Below are 21437 nucleotides of genomic sequence, written 5' to 3'. Positions count from 1 at the left end.
ATAACACCGAAATACTAATTGTGAAATAAGTGAGTGTTAAAAAGTTGATTGTTGTCATTGTTGATAAACAACGAAATGTTTAAATTTAATGCGTGAAATAAAACATAATATAATTCTACATTCATTTGATTTCACTGTATCTATATACATACTTATTAAATGTATATCTAAAGAGCGTTCGTTGACTGATCATGATCATACTCAATTAAATACATACTCATGTACTTACTTACATATATACGGATGAATGTAAGTACTTATGTACACAGACAGCGCTAGTTGATATTGGGAAATCCCTGCGATTATATTTATACAATACTTAAAGTGTGTGTGTGCATTCATACTTGGGTTAAAGGTGTATCGCTCAGATGGGGAAAACATAAAGAGGTTGTAAGCCTGACAACCTTATCAGCTTATTTTAAGAATAATAATAATACGGCAAGCGGTTTTGCAGCTATTGATGGCATTCCATATTAGAGATGTTAATACAAGCCGATATATAGTTTTGATCGATATCGATAGTTGTTCTTATTTAATGTACATTACATATTATTTCTTACAGCTTTCAATTATAATTTGTGGTATTGAAGGCATCTAATAAGGAAACCTGCATTTTAGTGAACATTATTTGGCAAACCACAAAAACTCGTAAGTTATACAAATTCCATACAATATCAGTTTCCCGTCTTGAATGAATATCCAAGGGAAGTGCTTGATCCCAAGACAAACAAAAACATATGCTAAGGGAGTTTTCACTGTACAAAGATCAAGACCAAGATTAGAGCCAGAAGACAGATATATTTTCACTGCAGCTACAAAGAAAACATTCTTGGACGGTTATTCATCGTGAACAATTTTTAGTCCCTTTATAATTCCATATATCTTTTTTTTAATTTTGTAACCATTGTAATTGTAATCTGACACTGTATAATCTAATAGTTTCTCTTAGTCTTTGAAATTGACCTTACAGAAAGCATGTTTATCACTGTGACTTACAGTAAATTCGTGATCAGTCAAGAGAAAGTTTAGATTTTTGTTGATAAAGGCTCCAAGAACTCGGTCAATACAGTGTCCAATAGAAAGCAAAGAAATTGCTTCTCTAAGCCCTACCACAGTGGGTGTAATGGAAAACTTGTGTCCAGCCAAGAGAGGTGCTTGCTAGGGAAATTTTTGCTGTATAACTTTGTACACAGAGCCCATTAATCAAGCAAACTGAAAGTAATGCAGTTCAATTAATCTTTTATTTGGTATTCAAAAATTAAAATGAATATTTGATCGTAGACGCAGATCAAAAGTCAATTAGTAGCGCCACTTGTTGCTGCTGCCGCCACCATTTTGACGCAAAATAATATTATCGGTTGTATCGCCACCATTCCAGGCGGGGCCGCCGGCGGGTGCACTATTGGACGAGGGACCTCCCATTGCGGCAACGAAATTGTTACTGGTATCAAGAACCGGTGGCAGACAAAATTAAACTTTTCAGCTAACATATTAACATTTGGTGACCCCCGACTTCTGGACACAGGATTAATTTGGAGAATCCTACACGTATAATTGGTCAACTGGGCGACCAATTTCAAAAACCAACAACTGATCAACTTGGCGATCTTGGACATCACTGGATAGTCAACTTGGCAGAAACAAAGAAGGAGAAAATCAAGCTCCATAGCCGTAATATTTAAAAGCATACCTTGACCGCCTATTTGGTTGTGAGTAGAGGCACAACCTGTCAAAGCGACAAAACAAAATACCTCCAACGGGTCAGGTATTACTTTAAATAAAAAAATGGCATCATCGAATATCAGCGCATTGCTGGACAGGCAATTAATAACAGGCGAAGAGATCCAAAACGTAATAAGGAATTACAAAAAGGACTCGCCTGAGCGAAAACTACAGCATGACTACTTCCAAAACGCATTGAGAAGTTAGCTAAGCTGTGGGAAACATTTTCTAAAGAGGATTCAAATATAAAAGTAAAACAGAAGGTGCTAAAATTGAGCACAATTACTTTAAAAATGATTACTTCAATCAAATAAGGGATTTGGTTGTATCCTACAAAGGAGAATTTAATAAACAATTATCCACAATACAAATGGATACTGGATCGGTTACTTCCAATGAAGAAGAGTCAGAACTGGAGCCAATGATTCGTGAACAAAGGGTTCTGCTGGATAGCTTGGAACGCATCATGAACAAAATGACGAATGAAACACGTCAAGGATTTATGCCAATCATAAATCAGTATTGGAATAAGATAACAATGATCCACATAGAAATTTATAAAAAATTTGAGGATCCTGCAAAACTTGGATATGTCGACCAGAGATATCTAGCAGCTGAAGATGCCGTCATAGGAGTCCAAACTATGACATGTGAAGAAAGTGTCTCCCGTCCTGCTAACATACCCCAAATGCATGCCTCATTGCCGTTGCCGAAGGTTGAAATTCCCAAATTTGATGGGGATTATTTAAAATGGCAACAATTTCATGACATCTTCAAGAAAATGATTCATGAAGCATCATTACCCATCATTCAAAAGATGTGGTACTTAAAACTAGCATCACTGGAGATGCTGAGCGTTTAATACGCCATCTATCCTTAACCGAAGGAAATTATGCAACAGCCTGAATATGCTACAAGAGCGTTTTAGCAACAAAAGAGTGCTAAGTAACGCATTAATACAAAAAATATTGGACCAACCGTCAATAACAAATGATGGCAAGTCTATAAAAGCAATGCATGATAATATCAAAGAAACATTATCTGCACTAAATAACATTGGAATTCGAACTGAAAACTGGGATCCAATACTGTTATGTAGTTTAACAAGGAAATTGGATCGTCAAACTCATATGTTATATGAACAATCAGTTGTAGACTCAAAGAAGCTGCAGAAACTGGATCAGTTTTGACCTTCTTGGAACATCGGTTCCTTACATTGGAGGCTACCGGCAGTGATAAGATAAATCACACCAAAAAAGGCACATGCGCTCAGATTGGTACAGAATATACATGTTATTTCTGTAACAAAACCAATCACATTATATACAAGTGCAATGAATTTTTGAAGAAAACAACAGCTGAACGACTAAATTGGATTCAAAGGAACAAGTTATGCGTAAAATGTTTCAAACGCGATCATTCAGCAAAGGAATGCCAGAAAAAATTGTTTTAAATGCGATAAAAGGCATAACACTCTTCTACATTTGGAATCGAAGCCTGAATCCAAAACAGCAGCATCAGCAAGTGGAGTACAAACCAATTATGTACTTTTAGCCACTGCTCGAGTAATTATTGAAGGCAATAATGGACAAATGGCCGAATTCAGAGCCTTACTTGACTCAGGTTCTCAAGTCAATGTAATCTCTGAAAGAGCATTAAATATATTAGCTCTCAACGTTAAAAAATCAGAGCTACAAATAAATGGAATTGGTGGACGAACACAAACATCGAAGGCACGTGTTAATGTTATGCTCAAATCACAGCATAGCAATTTCAACTCTCGATTGGAGGCTATTGTATTGCCTCACATTGTTGCAGATCAACCAGGACAGTCAATTGATATTGCTCGTTGGAAACTTCCAAAGCATATTGAATTGGCAGATCCTAACTTCGACAAAGCAGGAAAGATTGATCTACTCTTAGGAGCAGAACACTACTTCGACATAATGCAGGACAAGCATTTATCGTTGGGTAAGGACTGCCAAGATTACAGAAAACCAAACTAGGATGGATTGTGGCTGGAAAATTAAAACATTTTTCATCAAGATCAACTACTTGTGCAGCTCTAACGGAAGAAGATAAGGTAGACCAACAAATTACGAAATTTTGGGAACTGGATTCATTCTCAACCGATACACCATGTCTATCACCACTGGAGAAACAATGTGAAATGCACTTTCTCCAGAACATTCAGACTGCAATTGATAAGAAACCGATTGTTAGTCTCCCATTCATGGATAATGCTTCAGCCCTGGGGGAGAGTCGTGATCTTGCGACACGACGATTCCTTTCCTTGGAAAAACGGCTATTGCGAGATCCACAAACTAAGGCAAGTTATGTGGATTTCATGAAAGAATATGAAGCTCTTGGGCATATGAAGGAGATGCACACAAATGAAATAACAAAAGCACGGTACTTCATACCACATCACTGTGTGCTCAAACCTGAAAGTGCAACAACCAAATTAAGAGTGGTTTTCGATGCATCTGCAGTTACGTCATCAGGAAAATCGCTCAACGACTTACTGCACAAAGGTCCTACGGTGCAAAACTCTCTATTTTCAATTTTGCTGCGATTTAGGACTCACAAATATGTTTTCACGGCGGACATAGAGAAAATGTACCGTCAAATCTGGATAAATCCGTAGACCAATATTTCCAAACAATTGTTTGGCGCAATGATCCATCTGAGGATTTGCGATTCTACAGATTAAAAACGGTTACCTATGGAACAAAAGCTGCACCATATTTAGCCACAAAATGCTTGCAGCACATAGCACAAAAGGCAGAAAAGAATACCTAATGGTGCTGCCGCATTGGAAAACGACTTCTATGTAGACGATTGCTTAACCGGAGCCGAAACTATACCAGAAGCTCTACAGAGGCAACAACAGCTTAACAAACTTCTGCAAAATTCTGGATTCAAGTTAAGAAAATGGTGTACTAACAATTTCCAAGTTCTACAAGGAGTTCCGAGGGAAGACATCACTTCAAATGTACAACTGGAGGAGACTTCATATGAGGACTACACGATTAAGACCCTCGGAATAACCTGGACACCAACAACAGATCACCTTTGTGGGAAAACGGAGATAGCAACAAAGGCCAATATATCGAGACGAGATGTTGTGTCTGAAATCTTTAGGATATTTGATCCTCTTGGTTTATTTTCCCCAGTTGTAATGAAAGCAAAAATTTTCATGCAACACCTCACAAAGGAGGGTTATGGGTACAAAGACGATCTGCCGGCTCATCTTCAGGAGGAATGGAAACGCTACAGGGAGGAGCTAAAGGTTCTGAACACCATAAAAGTACCACGTCACGTATACTCAGGAAAAACACCTGTGACGGCAGAAATCCACACATTTGTTGATGCCTCGGAGAAAGCATATGGAGCTGCTGTATACATCCGAGCAACATATAAGGACAAGCGAAGAACGATCCAGTTATTATGTGCAAAATCGCACTTAGCACCAATAAATACAATAACGCTACCGCGTCTGGAGCTTAAGGCTGCTGTATTAGGAGCACAGTTGACTTCCAAAATAAAGGAAGACTTGGCCATGAAAAATGCATCCACATATTACTGGTCTGATTCACGGATTGTACTGTCATGGATTAATTGCTCATCATCCATTCGAGATAAATTCGTTGCCACTAGAGTTGCAACAATACATGAGTTATCCATACCAAAACAGTGGAGACATGTTGCATCAGAACACAATGCAGCAGATGTCCTCTCCAGAGGAATGACGGCTTCAAAATTCGCGGAACATGCCATGTGGTTCTACGGCCCTATGTTCCTACATGGTTCATCATCCACATGGCCGGCTCCTTTTATTGCTACCAACGAGGAATTAATAATTATGAATCCGCCAAAGGTTAGTCAATCATCCGTGATGACTATCACAAAAGAGGAGGACATAATATACACAATACAGCATAATAATTCGTTCAACAAGCTACTCAGAGTAATAGCTTACATGATGCGCTTCCGACGTAAGAAGAAATACATAAGCCACACCATTGAGTTTGAAGAAATAATGGAAGCCCGAAAAATTGTTTTCCGCAACATTCAAAATATCGACTTCAAAGATGACATCAAACATCTCAAGAGGCAAAGGGAGACACTAAAGGGCAGTTCAATCAACTCACTATCACCATTCTTAGATCAGAATGGAATTTTGCGTGTAGGAGGTCGACTGGAGGCGGCAAATATATCATTCGACTCCAAACATCCGATACTTCTGCCATACAACGACCCTGTTGTGAAGATGATTCTTGTGCAAATACACAAGGACAACATGCATTGCGGACCTCAGGCTCTATTGACTACATCAAGGCAGCAATTCTGGATTCTTAAAGGAAAAACTATGGCTAGGAGCACGGTAAAAGCCTGTGTCAAGTGCACTAAAGCTAAGCCAAAATTAATGGAGCAGATCATGGGAAATCTGCCACCACTTAGAGTAACGCAAGCTCGACCATTTTTCAACTCTGGCGTCGATTATTGTGGACCATTTAAAATCCACTACAAAGTGAGAGGAAAGAAGCCTAGCACAGCTTACATTGCCATATTCTGCTGTTTCGCGACTAAAGCTGTGCATCTCGAGCTGGTTAGCGATCTCACAACAGAGGCATTCTTGGCAGCACTTCGTCGTTTCATTGCTCGGCGAGGGAAATGCCAAGTTCTTCACTGCGACAACGCAACAAATTTTGTGGGAGCAAAAAACAAGTTGCAGGAATTACAGGAGGCTATATTCTCCGATAATGCGAAAACCCAAATTCTCCAGGAGTGTAACAACAAGGGAGTTCAATTTAAATTCATTCCACCTCGTGCACCACACTTCGGAGGATTATGGGAAGCTGCAGTAAAGTCGGCAAAACATTTATTACTGAAAAATGTGACGACAGCCGATCTTACTTATGAAGAACTGGAAACAGTTATAGTCGAAATAGAGGCCATATTGAACTCTCGACCATTAACACCACTGTCCGATGACCCAAATGACGTTACAGCACTAACGCCTGGACACTTCCTAATTGGAGAGCCACTAACTGCACAAGCTGATTGTGAACCATCGCAGCAACCAAAAACGTTAGGTAATCGATGGCAGGCCGTTTCAAAACTGAAACATGCATTCTGGAAACAATGGTCGCAGGAGTATCTACAACAGTTGCAGCAACGTCAAAATGGAGAAGATCCTCAGCAAACATAAAGGAAGGCACTTTAGTAATAATAAAGGAAGACAATGTTCCTGTATTACAATGGCCGATGGGAAGAATTGTCCGAGTGTTCTACGGGAAGGACAACTTTGCACGAGTGGTTGAAGTTAAAACGACCAAAGGGATTTTTAAACGTGAGATTCAACATGTTGCTCCACTCTTTAATGAAGAAGAACCTACTGACAAACATCCAATTGAAGAAGATGAAGTGGAAGAAGAAAACAAAGCAGTTGAAGACCGACAGCTGAGGAAAAGGAAACAACCAAATCACGCTTCGATAACCAGTGTTATGATTGTCATGCTATTATTACTACCATTAGCCTGGGCCCAATCGATTCAAATAACTCAGTTTGGATCAAAACCAGGAATATTTTTCGAGAAAATTGGTACAACCCAATTAGCAGTGGCTGACTGGACCATAGTGGCTTACTTCGATCTCAAGCCATATTGGAGTGACATGGCTACATTTTCAAAAGGAACAACAAAAATTGGTGAAATGTGCGCTACACTTAATGACGCCCACTCATGTGAAGGAATGTACCAATACTTCCGACACATAGAGAATGAACTCATCATGGAAAATATGCTATTGGCCAAATCACGGAAAGTTCGAGCACCATTGGACATCGTGGGAAACATTGCAAGCAGTCTATTTGGTGTATTAGATTCTCAATATGCACAAGACATGTCGAAAACAATATCGAAGGTCAAGGACAATGAAGATCATCTTTTGGAGTTATTACAAAACCAAACATCCTTAGTTGATTCAACAATAAACATAGTGAAACGAGATGAAATTGCATACGCAAAACGACTCAACCTAATTGAAAGTCAAATGAATGCAATAATACAAGATAAATATCACTGGTACATCACGCTGACATCACAACTTACGTTGCTCGCTGCTAATTTACAACGAATGCAAAATGAAATCATCAAGGTGTTAACAGACGTGCGCCACAACACTATTAGTCCACTTCTATTATCACCACGACAACTAAAGGAGCAATGTAATCAAATAAGGGATCATTTGAAGCCTGATCAAATGCTACCTATTAGCCAAGAAAACATACTCATGGCATACAAACTGATGCAAGCTGAAGGCACCATAGTAGATAATCATGTGATTATAAAAATAACAGTACCATTAATATCGGCACAGGTATTGGACATATACAAATTAATACCGATCCCAGCTGCAAATATATATGGATTTCATCTGTTCAAAATTAAAACACCATTCATTGCAATTAACAACTATCGAGATAAGTTTGTTGATATGACGACGGAAGACATAGCAAATTGTCGTCCAAGATCGATAAATGATTTCATTTGTCACAGCAAGCAATCAATGTTCTCTACAGAAATGAGCTGCGAAATGCAACTATTCCATAATAAAACAGACACTTCATGTCATCTGGAAATCACAAATAAAACGTTCATTTGGCAAGAGATGCATAAAAGGAATCAATGGATTTTTGCGACAAGGACGCCAATAAAACTCTCAGCTGTTTGCACCGATGGAACATCAGATATCTGGTTACGCAACACGGGGCTACTGACAGCAAAAGCAGGATGCACCATACGCAACTCCTAATAACAGTAATCAGTCAAACTGGTATAAAACATCGACGTTCACCTCATACGCCCGTTTTGGAGAAATCGATGGTAACAATACAACGGTTAAAAGACAAAATATTACCTCCAGGAAAACAAATAAATTTGGTTATACCGAACTACTGGATCTTCAACGGGATCTCGTACTAAACCGAAGACTCAGACTACCACATAGACTTGAGACGATCAAGCATCACCACATCGCAATGTACATCGGCCTAACATTCATCATATTAATATTGACCATTCACTGGGTAAGAAAATGTTACAAGAGAGACAACCGACCACATCAAGTCCAGATACCAGCGGTGGCAATGAGGAAAACTGATACGACTTCGAGTCCGCCGTTCACCATTAATATCGATGATTGTTGAAACTGCGTTCAACGGCCGGGAGGATGTACGATTTCGAGACAAGCAAAATCGTACGCTGCAGATAGATAACAGGTAGTCCTATACAAACAGGCACCGCTGCGTATTTACGACTTCACACCATCTGTCAGCACGCATGATTTGACCTGCATGCGTCATAATCTTAAGCGATATAAGATAAGGTTATCCTACTTTACAACTGTTCAGACTATTAAACTATGAGATAACTATTGATTATCAGGCTACCCACTGTAAACCATAAACAGATAAGAATTTGACCTAAACAAACATTAGTCCTTAAGATATTGTATATATAAACCCTGCATATTCCACAATAAAATCAGTACTCAACGAAAACTCGTGGTATTCACTTCTCCGAGCTCAATTTGTTTCAAGTACAGATTGCGGCAACGAAATTGTTACTGGTATCAAGAACCGGTGGCAGACAAAATTAAACTTTTCAGCTAACATATTAACACCTTTGTTTTGCCTTTATTAACGAACAAATATAATTAAGACTTGGTTCAACTTGGGTTGATCTCATGTTTTCTTATTTATATGATAATCTCAGTTAATGGATCAATTTGCTTCGCACACATATTGGGCTGACCTATAGTAACACTCTTATGCAAACTATACAATATATCCCATCAGGTGCCCTACCAAAATCAAGTGAGAAAGCATCAATCGTACCCAATCCATTCTTAATATACCTAAAACATACTAAGATATACGAAAAGGAAAATTTGATATAACGATACAGCAGGAGATTCCAAATATATCATAGTATAACATGTATCAAAATAATGAAGCCCATCAAAATCCCAAGAAATCTGTATCATCTCGAATACTTTATTTTACTTTACTAATTTGGTAAATTATAATCCGATATTATTCCTAAAACATAGCTTTAACAGTTTTTGTTTGACAATATGTTATAGAGCTCTCTTTGTTTCTAAAAAAAAAGCGTTCCATACCAACTTTAATGCGAGATTTGTGTAGCTTAAAAGGAAACTTAACGGCTTAACTTTTAAAAATCTAAGAAAACTTTGTTTTGAAAAAAAAAACCAACCCGTTTTTGACTAACATTCGATTCAGAATAAATATATGGTATTATATACATATGTTATATATGTGGTCAAAGATACATCCTTGTCTAATTGTTAAACATATTTCAAGTTGGGCAAACCAAACACACCATTTTAGCAACTAACAATAAAAGACAGTCAGTTATTTCGTATGTTTGTTATCAAAGTACTTGCATAAAATAGATTTTTTTAATATTTATAAAATAAAACATGTTATTGTGCAAAATTCATAGTTTATTTTATTAAAAAAGACACCCACTACTCTTGAAAGATACAAAAATATTATTTTATGTATAACCGGGTCCCTGCCATCAGTTAAATAATATATAATCTAGATCCACGCTTGATATACTGAAGATCATCATATGAAATCAGAATACAATTGATTCGAAGTCACTTCTATCAAATATCCCAAGTTTATCTTCTTGTTCCGTAACCATGTCTAATAATAATATCCAACAGGTCCTTGGAAGGGTCCATGGGGGAGTCGATTGCGATAATTTGCCTCAAGGGTTTGAACACGTGAGTCATCGAAAAGAGGATAAGGAATTGGAGATGGATTTGATGGTGAAGGTGGAGGTGGGGGAGGTACATATTGATTCTGTACGGAATCCTCGATATCATACGCTTCTTGATACTTTTTAAATGTATCGTAAATTTCGTTTAGTATATTCGCCACTCCACTGTTGACTGCCGCCTGAGTCGAAGCCAAAAACAGCATCAGAATCCATAGAGGTGTCATCTTAACAAAATTCAAAACTCTTCTGAATAAGGCTTATATGAGCAACGAAAGTCGAAGCCTCTGTTTTGTGTGTATTAGCAAAAAAATTATAATATGAACTTAAACTTAGGGTGAACTCTTTATTTGAAAGTTAGAATTTTCATTGAATGAAATTATCATATTTTCAACTGAGCTTTAGTAATGCCTCACACAAGCTATGCATGTTTGAAATGCAATTTCAACTCTTGATGCACAATAGTTGCTTTGATTTTTAATTAAAATGTTGTCGAGATGAATTTCCCATATTAATACGTTTAATATTACTAACAAGAAAGTAGACTCACCGAATCATTTCACTGAGGCCTCAACTGTAAAGAGATTGTCGTTAAAATGATCGATAATTTCGTAAAATCGATAAGCATAATTCGTATTCAACACTGGTTGCAAAGTTTACAAGTCTTACGAAAATGGTTGGTCACACTGTTTTGTAGAATAATAAACAAGATAGATACGACTAAATCTATTTTTAATTGTTCGAAATGGCAAAGCTCTCTCTGCACACTGAAATCGAAAGCGAACCGATATCCGAATATAATCATAAGTTTGCACTCAGTCGCGTCCAATTGGATAGATGGCGCTCCCAGTTCTATGCCACGCCCCTCAATCGTCTGGCTCAGAATATTTGCACAACAAGCGATCCCATCCGAGCATGCTTGCGTCAGGATCTAACGACTCTGGCCATGCCGGGCAAAATTCAGCACAAGCTGGAGAAAGTGATCAAACCCACTGCGGATGGTCCCAATTGGCTATGTGCAGGGCTCGATCTGCTGCGCCTGGCCATGAAGAAGGATTGCGAACTCTCTGTTCCATATCTGTTCTACTGGCATAAGCTGGAGCGTTGCAATTATGTGCTGAACTCTGTGGTGGAGCTGTTGGAGCGTTGTGAACCGCTGGATGGACGCACCTTTCAGTACTTGATGAAGCATCTGGTTCCCGATGGCGGCAATTGGCAAATGTTTGTCAATCTCGTCCAGAAGTATGGCATCATGCCGCATAAGTGTTATTTCGTCAGCTGGTCAGCATCTCGCTCGCTGCATCTGAACAAGATGCTAAGAAGTAAAGTAAGTTTCAAATTTCCACTGCAATCAATTACCAACAATTTTAACCATTTTGGTATCTAGTTGCACGAATTCAGCAGCCGTTTGCATGCACAATTTACCTTCGATGGAGATGGCAGCAACTTGCCCTCAATGGTCAAGACAATGGTCGAGGAGCTATACAAGATAATCAGCATTTGCTTGGGTACGCCGCCCCTAGAGTTCTCTTGGACTTTCAAGAATGAAAAAAAGGGGAAGACTTACACTCCCATGAGCTTTTATCAACGTTTCGTGACACCGTTCCTTACACTGAATGCTCAAATCTGTTTGGGCCACGATCCGCGTCTCAGCTCCGGCTATCAGAAGAACTATCGCATTGCCTACGCCTGCAATATGGTAGATGGAGTGCAGCAAAGCTACAACAATCAACCGGTGGAAAAGCTGCTAGAAATTATGGTGGCATCTCTGGCAGCAGGTTCAGCTGTGTGGCTCGTCTGCGATCTCCAGGCCATCTTCAATACCAAGTCCGAAGTGCTTAGCCTGGTAACGCACAACTTTGAACAGGTCTTTGGCATGTCAGTGGGAGCGGAGCTCAATAAAGCCCAGCGTCTGGAGTACAAAGAAACTCGTCGTAACACGGTATTGCTGCTAACGGAAGTTATCGTAGATGAGATGCAGAAGCCGCTACAGTTTCGCACAATCACCAAAGCAGCCGAAACCGTCACCAAGAAATCAGAATCTAATACAACTTTGCAAGGCGAGGATGACGAAGATGATACTGAGACTGAGATTGCGACTGAGACTGCTGCCAAACGAAAGTCGTCTAAAGCCAAGGCGACAGTAATTAACGTCGATTGGCTTAGGGAATATGCCTTTGAGATAGTTATTGATACGCTCTTTGTGCCACTTGATGTGTTGCATGCGGCACAAACGCAACCGTACGTGGAATTGCCCATTTGGGATCCCATGGGTGCGCTTCTGTCTTGATGAGTATATGTAATACCTATTTTCTTCAAGTAAAACTACAAAAAATATACAAATTCTAGTACTACTTGATTGATAGTTTCTATATACTCAGTTATCATTGAAAATTGGTATTTTAATTATACCACTTTAGCACGGTTAGACCTCATGAAGTATATTCATTCTTGATCAGAGTCAACAGCCTAGATGATATTGTCATTTCCTATACTTATGTCTGTTTCTCCATCTGTCTGGATGAGCATCTAGATCCCAGACTATAAGATAAAGAGTTTGTTTTAAAAGTGTGCTACTCCCAATTCCGCCCTCACAAACTAAAGTGAACAGCACAATAATAACTATCATACAGTCCTCACGATTGTTCATTTGCGATCATGCAACTTAAAAGTTATTCAAGAAATAAATTGATGTGGAAAAACTGTCTGCAGTTTTACATACTTTGTAATACGGTAATATTACCGGCGCCGTGAGATTTGCTTTTAGCTGAACAGGCGTTGTCCATTACGTCGCGATAAGCCAGCTTAGTTTCAAACTTGAAGGCCAAAAAAAGCTAAGCGTGTGTGCCATTAAAGCTAGTTTAGGGGTTTTTACATAAAACCAATTAAGACCGCAGTTGAACGAGTGATCCAGTATCTAGGGGAAAACCTATGGCATAGCTTTTTTTATGATGAATGTACATATGTACATGCATTATTTTTCTACATTAAAACACTTCTCTGCGACTTGCTTATAGAAATGATTAAATAAATTAAAATAAGACCATCCCTTGAAAATTGATGACGAATATGAAATCCTATTACCATCGATCTTGCGGCTAGTCATCATGATAAAAAAAAAATCTTGCTGAGCAGCTTTTTCATATCCACTCCTTCCATCTTCTTCGCCTGTCCCCAGATTTTTTAAATCAATAGATTGAGAATTCGTTACAATGTATTTTATTTGTAATTTAGGTAATCGACACAATTTGTTCTATTAAAGCGACAATTTTCTTAATATCAATCAATTTTCCCAGTATTGAAAAGGTATCTTGAAAAATTTAGTTCCTGCCAAAAGCATTTTAGTAGAAGTGCTATTGAAATTGTAATACTATTGTATGTTGGTAATATTTGAAGGAGTTGCCCAAAAAAGGGCAAAAGTGTACAAAGGCTAACGCGAAGAAAATAAAGCATACGTGATAAACCAAATCAAAACGTAATCATATGTGAATAAACTTATTATTATTATTATTTTTATTATTATTATTATTTTTTTGCTATTGTTTTGAAACAAAAATCAAAAGAGTTAATTTACTTGTACAACAATTCATGATAAATTTAAAAAAGCTGTACTTTATTTGAAAATTTTCGTCAAGTTTCTGTTACATTATTGAAATGATTTAAAATTTGAAGCGCAAGCGACGAGGCGCGACCTTCGCTAAGTTCTTTGAGAATTAGACTTACGTGCCCGGCATGCCTAATTAGGCATTACGAGAACCACAAAATGAGGAGCAGACGAGCGCAACCATCGACGACTGTTTTGGACTTAAGGGATTTGCGCTTAGGAAATTTGACTTTGTATAAACAAAAGACACAAAAAAAGGAATAAATTGTGCGCTTTAAGAAGTCAACGTTTTCTTTTATTTTAAATTTCTTTATTAAACTTTGTAATACATATTATTTACAGTTTGTTCAATCAATAACCAACGGGTCGATTATAAGGAAAGCTACCGTACCCAAAGCCTCGACCAGTACCAACATAGGGATTAAAACCAGGAAAAAACGGTTGTGGTTGCTGTGGTTCCACGATAATCGGTTGAACTATTACCTTTGGCTCGGGATTGAACAGATTCTTCAGAAGATGACGAGACTGACGTAGCCGAGCAATTTGCGATGCTGAGGCGGCATCTCCTGTTCCACGGTCGGAAATTGCATCAACATGCATGCCACCAGCTGACACATCAGCAACTGCAATATGATTGTCAGGAAACGCCACGACCAGACCAACAGTCAGGCTGCACAGCAAGAATAACGCGATGAACTTCATCCTGATCGAGTATCAAGCAACAACTGAATAAATGAAACATTTTCGCAGTCCCTTTAATACTCGAAATCAGGACCGTTCAGGATCACAGGTACGCATCCGATTTTATGGAAGAGCTACCTGCTGCAAGGGATGAGCGAGGATTATAAAATTCGAGGAAAATTTGTTAATTGCTTCACAAGAAATTCGTGGAATATTTTTTGGAATGCTTTAAATTTGTTTTATTGTTGGTAATATCACTGCGTTTTTGGATGAGAATCCCTTACCCTAGACAAGCGCTTTAGGTCTGTATATGAGATATATAGTATGTAAGTTCGTATGTCTGCATATTGTTCGTTTTCTTTAAGATGGTGGTGGTGGCATACCCTCAGGCGGTGGTGGCATTCCCTGTGGTGGCGGTGGCATTCCCTCAGGTGGTGGAGGCATTCCCTCAGGTGGTGGTGGTGGTCCTGGGGGCATCTGTCGTCGATGCTGTAGTTGGAAAATAGTTGAAAAAAAATTAAACGGAATTCGTAATGAGACGACAATAGTGAGACAGTTAAGTTAAAACAAAGAATTTGGAATATATATTCCAGGAAAAAGCATCCAAGACTTTGCCTTAAAAATATTAGCGTACAGTCACAAGGACTTGAAATAAGTGAACGAGATTTTGAAATTACTTTTTTGGAATGCTGTATATAAGTTTTATTTTCACGTTCATTTGATTCTTATTTTGTTTATTTTGTGGTTCCCCTGACATGCACAACATTACTACATCTATTCAAGCCAATTTTCGTATGTTTTCCTTTATATTGGCGGAACTGGCATATTATCTGACGGAATGGGTACTTGGGGGAGTTGGCGACGTTTCTGTAGATGGGAGAAAGTCATTGCCAATGCATTAAACGAATGATATGTTAAATGGCAGCTGTGAATGAGGAACTAATATCGAAACTTATGAATCAATTTATACTTACTCTCATGTGTGGAGTATCGTTCGCACCATGGGGCGGTCCATGATCCTCTGTGTTGACAGCATTACGACGCGACTGTTGACGAGAAAAGTCTCCATTGTAGGCACTCAAAAGCGGGATTCTATCGGGATACTTACTCTGAAATGAGGTGGTGGTGGTGGGGGTTTCTCGTTGCCGTACTGTGTTCCTTCCAAAGCTGCTTCTCCAATTGCATGGCGCCGTGCCTAGAATAAGTAGGCAGTGAACAATTCCAGTCATTAAAAGCTTATAACCCTGTTCGACTCGGATTGCTTGTGTCTCATCTGCTACGTTTAATGCACGACGAGACTTCTGGCAACATAGCTATTGCATTCAGTTTTCTAATACTTGCAGTTATCAACTTACTCTGAAATAATTTCCCATCGATTTCTGAAATCAAAAGAAGTTTTGAAATTTCCATGCAAAATTGGCAATCATATCCCACATACCTCGAGACCATTTGTGGTTCCACCGCCACGTCCATCGACACCGTATAGTGTTAACGCCAACACGTAAATAACCAAAACAACGCAAAATAGCTTCATTTTCTAGCTATCACGTTTCGTTCAGAGGAGAAAAGTCCAAATTGTGGAATGAGAAACTGTGTTCTCTGGGTTAACTGGTGTCAAATGCAGCTAAACTAAGCTTCTTATATACAGTTTGTTGCATTGGGGAATTGTGATTTTAATTGGCTTGTTAAGTGTTATCCGAAATCATGTAAAACGTCAGCTTACCAAATAATTGTCGATTGCTATCCGGCATTGGACAACATTTCAATTGTTCATTAAATCATAGTTATTAGCAGCTGCCACAAATGACATAACACAAGATGTATCTTAAAGATACATTAACACGAAAAGGGCGGACTCTGAAAAGAGTATGCGCATTTATTTCCTGTGCGTGATTATGCACAGACCTTCGCATGTCTATACTTGAATAAAATAACCTTACGTAATTATCAATGTTCCGAAAACTTTCTTAACCGGACACTTCGAAAGACCCAAAATAAGTGTCCGGTTTAAAGGATACCTCGATTTTTTATTTGTTTTCTCTATACAATATAGCTAAGACATAACTGTACTTAACTTCCTTCCAACATATTTAAGAGTTATTATCTTTTTTCAATTACTATTTATATGTATTACTGCTATTATAGCGTTGCTGAATAATCTTGCTTTAAAATTGTACTTTTTACACCCGCTACACATAGGGTAGAAGGGTATTGTAACTATGTGCCTCAAGGAGATGTATTTAACAGGCAGAACCGGACATATTGCTATGTCCATCTGTAGGTCTATCTGTCCGTTTGAGACAGGGATATAATTTATTTATACTATTATAATAATTTGGAGTTATTTATTGGTGTTATTTTAATCATATTGATGCCGAAAATTTCTAAATGAAATTACTTCAAAATTTAGAACAATGAGAATCGAAAATGCTTGCAGATTTGGAAGTCTCATTTTAAAGTCCGTAAAATAATTCAAATTATCTATAACAATGATGAACTAATAGAGATGTTGTTGATGTCAAGTTCAGAAGTGTGAAGTGCAACTTTGGCACTAGCCAAATGCTAGAAAAGAATTGCTCATTTCACGCTATCTTTTATCATTTCCCACACGAAATGTTCCACCTCCATATTATGCATAATTTTTGAAATTATTACACGCTTTGATGTTGGCGTGACAAAAGACAAAAGACTTAGGGCAAATGGCAACTGGCAAATGGGGTGTTGTAATCTCTCTAGCTTCCGTTACTTCTAAACTTTGTCGCTTTCTCACTCTTACTCTGGTTGGCTGGCTGTCTAACTGAAGTCAAATAGAGGTGCAGGCGACAACAACGAAATTGTTGAAAAGAGTGCAAAATAAATAAGAGCATTTTTTTCTCATTTCCGTTGCTTACTTTGACGTGTTTAGTTTTTGATGTGCACATTCGCGTACACAGCTCCATCTCCAGCTCCAGCAACGAAAAGCAACAGCAAAGAGCAACAACAAAAGGCAACAGCAGAGACAGATGATTAAATTCGTCGCCAACGTGGACAACAACGATGTTACCCAGTCGTTCCAACGGTTCCACTCTCTGTATGAGTTCCCTACTGTAGACTGCGTCTTGAAAGCACCCGCTCTTTCTCTATCATGCATACTCTTTCTCTATCTCTCCCTCTCGCACTCTTTCTCTCTTACGCACTCTCTTTCTCCTTCGAGCTTCCTTGCTGTCTCTGTGTGTAAACTTTTCTCATTAGAAAACTTTTACTATTTCCGCTACTCAACGCCAAGCGCAAACAACAAACAAACAGCAGCAACGCCAACGACAAAAAATAAACCATAAAATAAAATAAAATAAAATAAAATAAAAATAAAATGAAACATTAAAAAAAATACAAAGAAAGAGAACATTGAGCGGACAAAAGTAAATGTGTTGTAAATAAAATTAGGGTTGCCTAAGTGCCCAAATTGACATTGTTTCAGAGAATACTCATACATAATTACAGATGTCGGCACAAAAAGAAAAATGCGACGTTTGTTGCATCATTTCAACAATTTGCAACAGCTAAAAGTCGGAGCCCTAAAATGACTTTATTTAATTTGGCAAAAAACAGATGGAAAATGTCGAAGACGCTGCTTGAAAATCAATAAATCAGCGCTTAACTTTTTACCTTTACCATTTACCATTTACCTTTAGCGCTACGCCAACGTCTAGCTTTGCCTTTACCTCAGTTTCAATTCAATCAGATTTTGTTATTTGATTTCGCCAGCCTCTCCGCGCTTTCCTGTTTCCTGTGACTTGCAGTGCGCATTTCCTCCAAGTGCCTCGCATTTGCTCTAATTTGATTTCGAACGCTGAGCTTCTTTCGAGTAGTAGATACATACAAACGTGCATACATACAAATGTATGTATGATTCCATCTCGGCTGTCATCCGCCACTCGCATCAAATGTACCCATTTTGAGTTGTGAGCACAGATAACACGAAATTTGATTTCGATCGCGTACAATGCGACAGCTCTTTAAAACAATGCCACAAACTTACTAGAGTTTTTTTATTCAAAGTGAAAACTTACAGCTCATAAAAAATTAATATGTCTTCCATAGTCTACTTTTAGGCTTAACTGATGTGAAACTCGAGCTATCAACCAAAAGCTGGCAGCTATAAAATTATGTGTAGGGCACAGTGACAATAGCTCAATTACTTATAGTCCTTCAGATCTGGCTAAAATACACATAAACTGTAGAAAAAAGAAAGATAGGAAAATAATAATGTTAATTTAGTCAAAGACAATTCGGATTATCTAATAAGGGTTTCTCAGAATTCTTAAAAAAAAAAAAAGTAATTTTAAAAGTTTAATTTAAAAAAAAAATATTTTGATCAATTTTTCAAATATTGTTTGGAATTGAAAAGCTCTCTTTATTAATGCACATTGAAATGCACAAAATGCAATTACAACACGCTCCATTAGCAGCCTACGAAGGGGCAGCATTTAATGCGCCATAAGTATTATGGCCAAGCTGCCAATTGGTAAAGTGCCTGCCATTCAGCCAGGCGAGAAATGTTCAACACTTTGGGCTCAGATCGAACATAAACCAGGCTAGGGAATGCTCTCAATACATACTATTGGTGTCCAGCAATTGAAATGTGTTTTAGTTGTCACTACTAAATACCCACTCAAAGTGCTTACTATAATAAGTAAGACCTCTCTTTGCTTCGCTCTGTGTCTCCTTTTCTCCTTGCCTCTCTTGATGGGGTGGGACCAAGAACATCACGTGTCTGGCAAAACGGATTGCCAAGAAAGCCTCACGAACCGGATAATGATCAACGAACTGTATACGTTTCCGCAATCGTAGTCAAATCGACAAACATGCACACAAAATGCAACTGCTGTTGATGCTCAAGCTGATGATGATGTTGATGATGATGCTGATGCTGATGCTATTGCTGTCGTTTGGGGAATTGGAATGAGAATGGAAATGGGAATAGCGAAGTGGTGGTGCAGTGCCGACGCGGGGAGGTGAAGTGTGTGACCCAAGGAGCAGAAGCCGAGGCAACTTATACCGCTTGACTGGCGGCCCCTGTGCTGACTCGGGTGTAAATACCCCTTGCTCGAATGTTTTGCATTATTGATAAACTGCTCGTCGTCTCCATCGTCGTCGTGGCAAGAAATAAAGCAGCGCCAAAGAATATTTATGACACTTGCCAACTCCCTAACAAACTGTGTATACAAAAAATATGTGTACGTATATCTGTATGTGTGTGTATATGTATGCAGCCAGCTGCCGGGGCACGCCCCAAAAGCGAAACGTGTCAAGCATTAAGCGCCTGAACGTGAGTAGCAGGCTTTTATACCCTTACCAAAGGGTTCTTCTACAAGATATGCAACGAAATTCAAACACCTGATAACTAATGTCAAGGACCTTTGTCCTTGATAAGTCGTTTGCTTCTGCCCACAAGTTAACAATGGGTCATATATTTACGCGAAAATAAATAGCACATTCAAGGCAAGATAAATAACTTAAAGTATATCCTTACCAACAAATTTTTAAAGTATATTTGTGGGTAGTATTTTATAAATAAGGTCTGACAATTTTTAATTTAAAAATTAAAAAAATTAATAATAATTTTAAGTATTTATAAAAATATTATTATCAAAATAGACAAATACGTGAAGCGATGCACAAATAATGTTTTAAAGCTAACCTTTTTTATACAAAAAATGTGATATTTGAATATTTTAGCTTATCATAGGGTATCTCTAAGTCACTTGCTCTTGAGCTGGCAACATTTGTTGCACTTTTCGCAATTGGCGTAACGAAAAAGCAGGCGGCAATGAAGCATTTAACGGTGGCAGCAACTACGCAATGCACAAAAGTATAAAAATTATAAAAGTACTGCAAGTTGTAGACTAGGGAAGCCGTGCAAAAAACATTTGCCAGACCAATTTGGGTCCGCTGCCGAATGTGCACAGTGAGTGCAAAAAATTTGTTCACGTTGCGTTGTAATTGCATTTGCTTTGTTGTTGCTTACAACCAAAAAACTTAACGAACGGGCACAAAGAGCCCAAAGACTGACAAAAAGACAACAAATAGGGAAAATAAGTAAAACCATAAAAGAGAACTGAGCATGGGCGAAGGCCATAGCTACGTCTGTGGGCGTGACCCATTGCGTCTAGCAAAGTCTAGCAACGCACACGTCACGTTGTACAGTTGCCGCAACTAAAACTTCATCAATTTGCCTTGCGAATCCTTGGCAACTTTATTCTTGCATGTGCGACGCACACTTGGTGGGTTTGATGGATTGCCGCTTGGTGCACTGAACATTGAACACTGAACACCAAACACGGAGCACTCAGCATACCATACATATGACCGAATGCTCCCATAAAGGAAATTATATTGGCCGAATTGATGCAACAGCATTCCGTATTTCACTCCGTTCCGGTTCAATAATGCATTATGCTGTACTTATGATTAATTGCAGCGTTTAAAAGGCTATAAATATGCATACCAAATTTTATTATCAAAAATAATTAAATCCATCACACGCTTCGGAACTAAAGGTATAATTAATGCATTTTCATTAAACCAATTTTTTTATTTAAATATCAGTGCACTTAATTGTATTAACGCATTTATTC

General features: G+C 38.3%; 4 protein-coding genes across 5 annotated transcripts; 2 read left to right on the top strand and 2 right to left on the bottom strand.

Annotated features, from left to right (window-relative positions):
- The first annotated feature begins 2092 nt into the window (after window positions 1-2092).
- On the top strand, window positions 2093-6937 carry LOC133845445 (uncharacterized). The gene is made up of 5 exons (XM_062279906.1): window positions 2093-2213; window positions 3541-3693; window positions 3786-4256; window positions 4680-4799; window positions 4899-6937. The coding sequence occupies exons 1-5, from the start codon at window positions 2093-2095 to the stop codon at window positions 6935-6937; spliced, it is 2904 nt and encodes a 967-aa protein (XP_062135890.1).
- A 4261-nt stretch (window positions 6938-11198) lies between these two features.
- Window positions 11199-12902, top strand: LOC133844039 (bleomycin hydrolase). Its single transcript, XM_062277855.1, has 2 exons — window positions 11199-11862; window positions 11923-12902. Exons 1-2 carry the CDS (start codon window positions 11281-11283, stop codon window positions 12823-12825), a joined length of 1485 nt encoding a protein of 494 aa, XP_062133839.1. The 5' UTR covers window positions 11199-11280; the 3' UTR covers window positions 12826-12902.
- A 1528-nt stretch (window positions 12903-14430) lies between these two features.
- On the bottom strand, window positions 14431-14966 carry LOC133842281 (uncharacterized). The gene has a single exon (XM_062275320.1). The coding sequence runs from the start codon at window positions 14839-14841 to the stop codon at window positions 14491-14493; it is 351 nt and encodes a 116-aa protein (XP_062131304.1). The 5' UTR covers window positions 14842-14966; the 3' UTR covers window positions 14431-14490.
- A 68-nt stretch (window positions 14967-15034) lies between these two features.
- On the bottom strand, window positions 15035-16441 carry LOC133842279 (uncharacterized). Of its 2 annotated transcripts, none has more exons than XM_062275318.1 (5): window positions 16259-16441; window positions 16176-16199; window positions 15929-16015; window positions 15795-15866; window positions 15035-15309 (listed from the first exon to the last, which is right to left on the bottom strand). In XM_062275318.1, exons 1-5 carry the CDS (start codon window positions 16352-16354, stop codon window positions 15181-15183), a joined length of 408 nt encoding a protein of 135 aa, XP_062131302.1. In that variant the 5' UTR covers window positions 16355-16441; the 3' UTR covers window positions 15035-15180. The 2 variants fall into 2 exon arrangements, with proteins under 2 accessions (XP_062131302.1, XP_062131303.1); XM_062275319.1 differs by lacking the exon at window positions 15035-15309 and adding an exon at window positions 15494-15687.
- Between the last annotated feature and the right edge of the window lie 4996 nt (window positions 16442-21437).

Source organism: Drosophila sulfurigaster, chromosome 3 (genome assembly GCF_023558435.1).
Source record: "Drosophila sulfurigaster albostrigata strain 15112-1811.04 chromosome 3, ASM2355843v2, whole genome shotgun sequence".
NCBI classification, from domain to species: Eukaryota; Metazoa; Arthropoda; class Insecta; order Diptera; family Drosophilidae; genus Drosophila; species Drosophila sulfurigaster.
The sequence above is the reverse complement of the archived record's forward strand: the minus strand, read 5'-3'. Positions and strand labels throughout refer to the sequence as shown.

What these genes read in the sequence shown, in the direction of transcription:
- LOC133845445 (XM_062279906.1), top strand. Translation starts at nt 2,093, where the DNA reads ATGGATACTGGATCGGTTACTTCCAATGAAGAAGAGTCAGAACTGGAG. An exon ending in GGACAAGCATTTATCGTTGG is followed by an intron (nt 3,694 to 3,785) that starts GTAAGGACTGCC and finishes CTACTTGTGCAG; the next exon opens with CTCTAACGGAAGAAGATAAG. An exon ending in CAACGACTTACTGCACAAAG is followed by an intron (nt 4,257 to 4,679) that starts GTCCTACGGTGC and finishes ACAATTTCCAAG; the next exon opens with TTCTACAAGGAGTTCCGAGG.
- LOC133844039 (XM_062277855.1), top strand. Translation starts at nt 11,281, where the DNA reads ATGGCAAAGCTCTCTCTGCACACTGAAATCGAAAGCGAACCGATATCC. An exon ending in ACAAGATGCTAAGAAGTAAA is followed by an intron (nt 11,863 to 11,922) that starts GTAAGTTTCAAA and finishes TTTGGTATCTAG; the next exon opens with TTGCACGAATTCAGCAGCCG.
- LOC133842281 (XM_062275320.1), bottom strand. Translation starts at nt 14,841, where the DNA reads ATGAAGTTCATCGCGTTATTCTTGCTGTGCAGCCTGACTGTTGGTCTG.
- LOC133842279 (XM_062275318.1), bottom strand. Translation starts at nt 16,354, where the DNA reads ATGAAGCTATTTTGCGTTGTTTTGGTTATTTACGTGTTGGCGTTAACA. An exon ending in GAACCACAAATGGTCTCGAG is followed by an intron (nt 16,200 to 16,258) that starts GTATGTGGGATA and finishes TTTTGATTTCAG; the next exon opens with AAATCGATGGGAAATTATTT. An exon ending in ACGATACTCCACACATGAGA is followed by an intron (nt 15,310 to 15,794) that starts GTAAGTATAAAT and finishes TTCCAACTACAG; the next exon opens with CATCGACGACAGATGCCCCC.